At 50.9% G+C, this 9,658-nt stretch overlaps 1 protein-coding gene across 3 annotated transcripts in view; it reads left to right on the forward strand.

The window, feature by feature from the left end:
* abcc2 (ATP binding cassette subfamily C member 2) overlaps window positions 1–9,658 on the forward strand; it is a 109,672-nt gene that overhangs the window by 51,320 nt on the left and 48,694 nt on the right. For all 3 annotated transcript variants that reach the window (XM_085994203.1, XM_085994200.1, XM_085994201.1), the window contains exons 15-19: window positions 729–795; window positions 1,275–1,401; window positions 3,752–3,928; window positions 5,311–5,478; window positions 7,982–8,165. In XM_085994203.1, coding sequence (XP_085850329.1) covers window positions 729–795; window positions 1,275–1,401; window positions 3,752–3,928; window positions 5,311–5,478; window positions 7,982–8,165 — 723 coding nt within the window. The remainder of the gene's footprint in view (window positions 1–728; window positions 796–1,274; window positions 1,402–3,751; window positions 3,929–5,310; window positions 5,479–7,981; window positions 8,166–9,658) is intronic.

The raw sequence follows: 9,658 nt of genomic DNA on the forward strand, positions 1-9,658 counted from the left end.
CGGCCACTATTTCTAAGAAGAGCAGGGGGAGTTCTCCCCGATGTCCTGGGGCCAATATTTATCCCTCAATCAACATCACTAAAACAGATTATCTGGTCATTATCTCATCACTGTTTGTGGGAACTTGCTGTGCGCAAATTGGCTGCTGCGTTTCCCACATTACAACAGTGACTACACTTCAATAAGTACTTCATTGGCTGTAAAGCGCTTTGGGACGTCCTGAGGTCATGTAAGGTCCTATACAGCACAGAAGGTTAAGAGGAGATTTAATAGAGGTGTTCAAAATCATGAGGGGTTTTGATCGAGTAGATCGGGAGAAACTGTTTCCACTGGCGGGAGAGTCGGTAACCAGAGGACACAGATTGAAGGTGATTGGTAAAAGAACCAGAGGGGAGATGAGGGAAACATTATTTTACGCAGCGAGTTGTTGTGATCGGGAACGCGCTGCCTGAAAGGGCGGTGGGAGCAGATTCAATAGTAACTTTCAAAAGAGAATTGGATAAATACTGGAAAGGGAAAAAATTGCAGGGCTATGGGGAAAGAGCAGGGGAGTGGGACTAATTGGAGAGAATCTTTCAAAGAGCCGGCACAGGCACGATGGGCAGAATGGCCTCCTTCTGTGCTGTATCATTCTATGATTCCATGTACTGTGTACAGGGATGCAGTATGAATAAATTGACATCTGTTGGCTCCCAAAGGAATAACGTTTCATCTTTTCTTTTCCCCAGAGTCTGCGGTCAGCTTCTCGGATGCTTCCTTTTCATGGGACAAAAATGAAGAACCAACCATTAAGAAGTGAGTTGTGTTTGTGCAGCTCCCACACACAGCAATGTGATAATGGCCAGATATTCTGTTATAATGATGTTGGTTGCGGAATAAATATTGGCCCCAGGACACTGGGGAGAACTCCCCCCCCCCCCCCCCCCCCCCCCCCCGTTCTTCTTCAAAATAGTGGCCGCGGGATCTTTTACATCCACCTGAGAGAGCAGACGGGGCCTCGGTTTAACGTCTCATCCGAAAGACGGCACCTCCGACAGTGCAGCACTCCCTCAGCACTGCACTGGGAGTGTCGGCCTGGATTTAGTGCTCAAGCCGTATGGAGTAGGACTTGACCCCACGACTTTCTGACTCAGAGGCGAGAGTGCTGCCCACTGAGCCACAGCTGACACCTAACCTAGGAGTTCCCAGGTCTGTTTAACCGCCCTTCACCCCTTAAGTTGAGTCAGGGAGCTCTCTACTGCCGTTTTGATGTTAACTTGTGTTTTTTCCTGTAGTGTTACGCTGGATATCAAGCCTGGTAGCCTGGTGGCAGTGGTGGGGCCAGTGGGATGTGGGAAATCCTCTCTGATGTCCGCACTACTGGGAGAGATGGAGAATATCAAAGGATTCATAAACGTAAAGGTACCGAAACATGTCAGCCACAGAATTCGTGCCTCTTTGGCCGTCTCCAGTTTTTGTATTCCCGTCACATCTTTGCAGGAGGACTGGCTATCGGCGGGAATTTCCTCAGAGTTCCTCCCACCCCGCTTCCCCAACTTCGGCGGAAGGGCAGCAGGAAACTCCGCTTACTCGTGTAGACAGGGGTATCCGCCACACATCCCGAAGTTCCGGCGGCAGAACGGGAGAAGGTCCGAGGGGAATTCACCTCCAAGCTTGTCTTTTTTAAAATTCATTCCTGGGATGTGGGCATCGCTGGCAAGGCCAGCATTTATCGCCCATCCCCAGTTGCCCCTTGAGAAGGTGGTGGTGAGCCGCCTTCTTGAACCGCTGCAGTCCGTGTGGTGAAGGTGCTCCCACAGTGCTGTTAGGGAAGGAGTTCCAGGATTTTGACCCAGCGACGATGAAGGAACGGCCGATATATTTCCAAGTCAGGATGATGTCTGACTTGGAGATGGCGATGTTCCCATCCACCTGCTGCCCTTGTCCTTCTAGGTGGTAGAAGTTGCGGGTATGGGAGGTGCTGTCGAAGAAGCTTTGGCTGGAGTGCATCTTGTAGATGGTACACACTGTAGCCATGGTACGCCGGTGGTGGTTGCGTAAGATGATGGATGGGCTGCCGATCAAGCAAGCTGCTTTGTCCAGGATGGTGTCGCGCTTATTGAGTGACTGAGTGAAAGATTTACAGAAGGAGCCTGGTTTTGGGACATGCTCATTACTCAAGATCAACTCATTGTTGCTGCTGTTTCTGGAGGTGACCTCTCCACTTCCTGCTTGTGCCTCCCTCTGGCTTCTTTCCTCCCCTCTGTCAGCTGTGCCTCGGTGAGTCGAACTCTTGCCGCTGAGTCAGAAGGTTGTAGGTTCAAGTCCCAACTCCAGAGACTTGAGCACAAAAACCTATTCCTTCCTGCTGTTGGTCGAGGGATAACTATTGGCCAGGACAGCGGGGAGAACTCCCCCTGCTCTTCTTCAAAATAGTGCCACGGGATCTTTTACATCCACCTGAGAGAGCAGACGGGCCCTCGGTTTAACATCTCATTGCAAAGACAGCACTTCTGACAGCTTAGCACTGGAGTGTCTAGCCTAGATTATTGTGCTGAAGTCTCTGGAATGGGATTGGAACCCACAACCTTCTGACTCAGGCGAGAGTGCGACCCACTGAGCCACGGTCAACACGTGAGTGCAGACTAAGTTGTTCATCAGAACAGGAGGAGGCCATTCAGCCCCTCGAGCCTGCTCCGCCATTCAATGAGATCCTGGCTGATCTGTGACCTAACTCCATATACCCGCCTTTGGCCCATATCCCTTAATACCTTTGGTTAACAAAAAGCTATCAATCTCAGATTGAAAATTAACAATTGATCCAGCATCAATTGCCGTTTGTGTGTAGAAGTGTTTCCTAATTTCACTCCTGAAAGGTCTGGCTCTAGTTTTTAGACTCTGCCCCCTAGTCCTAGACTCCCCAACCAGCGGAAATAGTTTCTCTCTATCTGCTCTATCATGTCCCCTTAATATCTTGAAAACTTCGATCAGGTCACCCCATAACCTTCTAAATTCCAGGGAATACAACCCTAGTTTGTGTAATCTCTCCTCGTAATTTAACCCTTGGCGTCCGGGTATCATTCTGGTAAACCTACGCTGCACTCCCTCTAAGGCCAATCTATCCTTCCTAAGGTGTGGTGCCCAGAACTGCTCCCAGTGCTCCAGGTGTGGTCTAACCAGGGTTTTGTACAGCTGCAGCATAACTTCTACCCCCTTGTATTCTAGTCCTCTGGATATAAAGGCCAGCATCCCATTAGCCTTTTTGATTATTTTCTGTACTTGTTCATGACATTTTAATGATCTACATACCTGGACCCCAAGTCTCTTTGGACCTCCGCTGTCTTTAGCCTTTCACCATTTAGAAAGTCCCCTGTTCTATCCTTTTTAGGTCCAAAGTGGATGACCTCACATTTGCCTACCTTGAAATCCATTTGCCACAGTTTTGCCCATTCACTTAATCTATCGATATCCCTTTGTAATTTTATGCTTCCATCTACACTGCCTACAATGTATATCCTGCCGTGTACATATTGCATGTCAACGTGGTTGGAGTGGTGCTGCGAATGGGCACTTGGTTGAAGAATTCCAAAAGTGAAGGGGTTGAATCCTGATTCATCAGGGAGGAAGGGAACACGAGCTAGTTGCGAGGCTGATAAATGAATCTGACTCAACTGTTCTTGCACATGGAGCCAAATGATGGGACGAGCTGGGAGGGGTAAAACTGCTCCTTTACAAACCCCGTGTATTCTCATGTTCCATTGTGTGCTTTTAGGGTTCATTTGCCTATGTACCTCAGCAAGCATGGATCCAGAATGATACCCTACAGGACAACATCTTGTTTGGTTTGAAACTGGAAGAATCTCGATACCAGAAAGTCCTGGAGGCCTGTGCCCTTCTACCCGACCTGGAGCTGCTCCCAGCTGGGGACCAAACCGAGATTGGAGAGAAGGTACTGGGGAAAGACTAAACGGACATGTTTGATCTTGGTGAGACCACATCTTGAGTATTGTGTGCAGTTTTGGTCGCCTTATCTGAGGAAGGATGTTCTTGCCATGGAAGGAGTGCAGCGAAGATTCACCAGACTGATACCTGGGATGGCAGGAATGACGTATGAGGAGAGATTGGGTCGATTGGGCTTGTACTCGCTGGAGTTTAGAAGAATGGGGGGGGGATCTCATTGAAACTTATAAAATTCTGACAGGACTGGATAGACTAGATGCAGGGAGGATGTTCCCAATGGTCGGGGAGTCCAGAACCAGGGGTCACAGTCTAAGGATAAGGGGTAAGTCATTTAGGACAGAAATTAGGAGGAATTTCTTCACCCAGAGAGTGGTGAACCTGTGGAATTCTCTACCACAGAAGGCAGTAGAGGCCAATTCATTAAATATATTCAAGAAGGAGTTGGATATATTTCTTAAGGCTAAAGGGATCAAGGGATATGGGGAGAAGGCAGGGACAGGGTACTGAGTTTGGATGATCAGCCATGATCGCATTGAATGGCGGAGCAGGCTCGAGGGGCCGAATGGTCTACTCCTGCTCCTATCTTCTATGTTTCTATGATCAGGGCTGGGCGTCGTACAACATTCTTCAAGGTGGCCGTTCCAATTTTCTTTACCGTTTTACTGGTATGATGAGAGACTTGGAAACCAGGGCTGTCAGTATTCACTAGAATAGAGAAGGAAGAGGGTAGATCTAATAGGTCTCAGCCGTGGCTCAGAGGTAACCCTCTCCCCTCTGAGTGAGAAAGGTCCTGGGTTTGAGCCTCACTCCAGAACCGAGAACATAATCCAGGCCGACGCTCCCAGTGCAGTGCTGAGGGAGCGCCGCAGCGTCGGAGGTGCCGTCTTTCGGATGAGACGTTAAACTGAGGCCCCGTCTGCTCTCTCAGGTGAATGTAAAAGATCCCACGGCCACTATTGGATCAAGAGCAGGGGGAGTTCTCCCCGGTGTCCTGGGCCAATATTTGTCCCTCAACCAAACATCACTAAAATCAGATGTTCTGGTCATCATTCCAGTGCTGTTACTGGGATCTTGCTGTGCGCAAATTGGGTTGTATAAAAAAGTTTTGTGGGGATCTGCAACGCTCGACATGTAAAGATGGCAGAAGCCGATTCCATCAATTATCTTAAAGGGGAGTTGGTCGGGTTCTGGAGGATGAGGAGCTCACAGGGCTACGGACAAGAAGCGAGGATTTGGAACTAAACACAACTGATCTTTCAAAGGGCCGGCACAGGCACGGCGGGCCGAATGGCCTCCTCTGTGCTGTAAGTTTCTATGATTCTAAGTATAAAGGAGTCGGCCACCGGCTGATTTGATGGCTTTCTTTTTCAGGGTATCAATCTCAGCGGGGGGCAGAAGCAGCGAGTCAGCCTGGCGAGGGCTGCGTATTGCACAGCTGATATCTTCATACTGGACGACCCTCTGTCTGCTGTAGATGCCCACGTTGGCAAGCACATCTTTGAGAAGGTCATTGGCCCGAATGGGCTGCTAAAACACAAGGTGAGTCGGGCACTCCTAGAATGTATGAAAAAAAAAATTGGAGGGCAGGTAAATGTTTATGTGTTGGGCACTGTTCACTTGTTCTCCCAGGGCACCAACAGCACAGGTTAGATACAGAGTGAAGCTCCCTCTGCACTGTCCCATCAAACACTCCCAGGGCACCAACAGCACAGGTTAGATACAGAGTAAAGCTCTCTCTACACTGTCCCATCAAACACTCCCAGGGCAGGTACAGCACAGGTTAGATACAGAGTAAAGCTCCCTCTACACTGTCCCATCAAATACTCCCAGGGCAGGTACAGCACGGGTTAGATACAGAGTAAAGCTCCCTCTACACTGTCCCATCAAATACTCCCAGGGCAGGTACAGCACGGGTTAGATACAGAGTAAAGCTCCCTCTACACTGTCCCATCAAACACTCCCAGGGCAGGCACAGCACGGGTTAGATACAGAGTAAAGCTCCCTCTACACTGTCCCATCAAACACTCCCAGGGCAGGTACAGCATGGGTTTGATACAGAGTAAAGCTCCCTCTACACTGTCCCATCAAACACTCCCAGGGCAGGTACAGCACGGGTTAGACACAGAGTAAAGCTCCCTCTACACTGTCCCATCAAACACTCCCAGGGCAGGTACAGCACGGGTTAGATACAGAGTAAAGCTCCCTCTACACTGTCCCATCAAACACTCCCAGGGCAGGTACAGCACAGGTTAGATACAGAGTAAAGCTCCCTCTACACTGTCCCATCAAACACTCCCAGGGCAGGTACAGCACGGGTTAGATACAGAGTAAATCTCCCTCTACACTGTCCCATCAAACACTCCCAGGGCAGGTACAGCACGGGTTAGATACAGAGTGAAGCTCCCTCTACACTGTCCCATCAAACACTCCCAGGGCAGGTACAGCACGGGTTAGATACAGAGTAAAGCTCCCTCTACACTGTCCCATCAAACACTCCCAGGGCAGGTACAGCACGGGTTAGACACAGAGTAAAGCTCCCACTACACTGTCCCATCAAACACTCCCAGGGCAGGTACAGCACGGGTTAGATACAGAGTAAAGCTCCCTCTACACTGTCCCATCAAACACTCCCAGGGCAGGTACAGCACGGGTTAGACACAGAGTAAAGCTCCCTCTACACTGTCCCATCAAACACTCCCAGGGCAGGTACAGCACGGGTTAGACACAGAGTAGTCCACACAAGGATGTGTTGGACTCTTCTCCCTGACCCACAGGTGCGTAAGCTGACTCTCGCACCCCCATAGCTACCCTGGCTGATGTTAGCCTGCTCAGCATAGCCTCCTGCTCCGTGTGGCCCGGTCCCGTTCTGCTCGGGACATAGAACCATAGAATCCTACAGCACAGGAGGAGGCCATTCGGCCCATTGTGCCCGTGCCGGCTCTTTGAAAGAGCGATCCAATTAGTCCCACTCTCCCTGCTCTTTCCCCACAGCCCTGTGAATTTTTCCTTTTCCAGTATTTATCCAATTCCCTTTTGGAAGTTACTATTGAAACTGCTTTCACTGCCATGTACCTTTTCAACTGTTTAATGTTTCAGAGGGAGGAGAATTCGCCCTTTCAGTGGGCAGCACCCGTGCCTCGGAGTCAGAAGGTTGTGGGTTCAAGCCCCACTGCAGAGACTTGAGCCCATCATCCAGGCTGACACTCCAGTGCGGTACTGAGGGAGTGCTGCACTGTCGGAGATGCCGTCTTTCGGATGAGATGTTAAACCGAGGCCCCGTCCGCCCTCTCAGGTGGACATAAAAGATCCCAAGGCCACTATTTCGAAGAAGAGCAGGGGAGTTATCCCAGGTGTCCTGGCCAATATTTATCCCTCAACCAACATCACTAAAAACAACTAGTTTGGAGTTTGCTGTTTGTTGGAGCTTGCTGTGCGCAAATTGGCTGCCATGTTTCCTACATTACAACAGTGACTACACTTCAAAAGTACTTCATTGGCTGTGAAGTGATTTGGGACGTCCAGAGGTGGTGAGAGGCGCTATAGAAATGCAAGTCTCTCTTTATGCTCTTTCTGATTACCACAGGGAGTGGTTGAGGCGAATAGCAGAGATGCATTTAAGAGGAAGCTACAGAAACACATGAGGGAGAAAGGAATAGAAGGATTTGTTGATGGGGTGAAATGAAGAGGGGTGGGAGGAGGCTCGAGTGGAGCAGAAACACCGGCATGGACCAGTTGGGCCGAATGGCCTCTTTCTGTGCTGTGAATATTGTGTGACATGAATCAGTCATTCATGAAAGAAAGACTTATGAAATAATACTGAGCAGCCTGCGGGTGGCGCTGTCCAGGGAGAGTATAAATACTCGGGCACGGGCCCAGCTTGCGCAGGACATTCTTAACAGGAACTAGTGAAGGACACAACTAGACCTCCATGTTGTAAAACAGTTGATTAAAGCTTTGCTTAACGCTTAGACCAAGTGCCTAGTAGTTTTCTTACGTCACTGTGTACCTCTCTGACTGTCGGACGCGTTGTGTTTTTAAACAGACTCGAATTCTTGTGACGCACGGAGTCACATTCCTGCCTCAAATGGATGAGATCGTGGTTCTCGTAGATGGCGGAGTGTCTGAAGCAGGGTCGTACGAAACGCTAAAGACGAACAAGGGGGCGTTCGCGGACTTCCTGAACACATACGGGGACAAGGGCCCCAGCCAGGAGGACGAGGCCACCGGTACGGCCCCCCGCCGCCAGATCCCCCTGTTCAGTTTCCGCGGTTACACAAACAAGTTAAGGGTCAAACGTTTAAACAGTGTCTCCAGCACGGCTCCTGGTGAAGGCATAGCCCGGTCGAATCTATGGCACGGTTGGAGCAAGGCGTGCGACCACTTGGAACGGGAACAATACCCTTCAGCTCGTCAAGCCGGCTCCTTCCACGGTCCACGCACAGCTCGCTCCCCACTACCTCCACTCAACTACCCCCACTCCTTCCGCGGTCCACGCACAGCTCGCTCCCCACTACCTCCACTCAACTACCCCCACTCCTTCCGCGGTCCACGCACAGCTCGCTCCCCACTACCTCCACTCAAGATTCTCTGCGCCAATCAGATTTAACCTCAATTGTTTTTCCTCAAAAGACAACAACAACAACTTGCATTTATATACCACCTTTAACGTAGTAAAACGTCCCAAGGTGCTTCACAGGAGCAATTATCAAACTAAATTTGACACCGAGCCGCATGAGATATTAGGGACAGGTGACCAAAAGCTTGGTCAAAGAGGTCGGTTTTAAGGAACATCTTAAAGGAGGAGAGAGAGAGGCGGAGAGGTTTAGGCAGGGAATTCCAGAGCTCGGGGTCCAGGCAGCTGAAGGCACGGCCACCAATGGTGGAGTGATTAAAATCAGGGTGCGGAAGAGGCCAGAATTGGAGGAGTGCAGATATCTCAGGGGGGTTGTAGGGCTGGAGGAGATTACAAAGATAGGGAGGGATCGAGGCCATGGAGGGATTTGAAAACAAGGATGAGAATTTTAAAATTGAGGCTTTGTTGGACCGGGAGCCAATGTAGGTCAGCGAGCACAGGGGGTGATGAGTGAACGGGACTGGGTGTGAGTTAGGACACGGGGCAGTGAGCACAGGGGGTGATGGGTGAACGGGACTGGGTGTGAGTTAGGACACGGGGCAGTGAGCACAGGGGTGATGGGTGAACGGGACTTGGTGTGAGTTAGGACACGGGGCAGTGAGCACAGCGGGTGATGGGTGAACGGGACTGGGTGTGAGTTAGGACATGGGGCAGTGAGCACAGCGGGTGATGGGTGAACGGGACTGGGTGTGAGTTAGGACACGGGGCAGTGAGCACAGGGGGTGATGGGTGAACGGGGCTTGGTGTGAGTTAGGACACGGGGCAGTGAGCACAGGGGGTGATGGGTGAACGGGACTGGGTGTGAGTTGGACACGGGGCAGTGAGCACAGGGGGTGATGGGTGAACGGGACTGGGTGTGAGTTAGGACACGGGGCAGTGAGCACAGGGGGTGATGGGTGAACGGGACTGGGTGTGAGTTAGGACACGGGGCAGTGAGCACAGCGGGTGATGGGTGAACGGGACTGGGTGTGAGTTAGGACACGGGGCAGTGAGCACAGCGGGTGATGGGTGAACGGGACTGGGTGTGAGTTAGGACACGGGGCAGTGAGCACAGCGGGTGATGGGTGAACGGGACTGGGTGTGAGT

The sequence above is a fragment of the Somniosus microcephalus genome, chromosome 8 (assembly GCF_052327205.1).
Source record: "Somniosus microcephalus isolate GS21.2 chromosome 8, FLI_Smic_1.0, whole genome shotgun sequence".
In the NCBI taxonomy this organism is placed as follows: domain Eukaryota; kingdom Metazoa; phylum Chordata; class Chondrichthyes; order Squaliformes; family Somniosidae; genus Somniosus; species Somniosus microcephalus.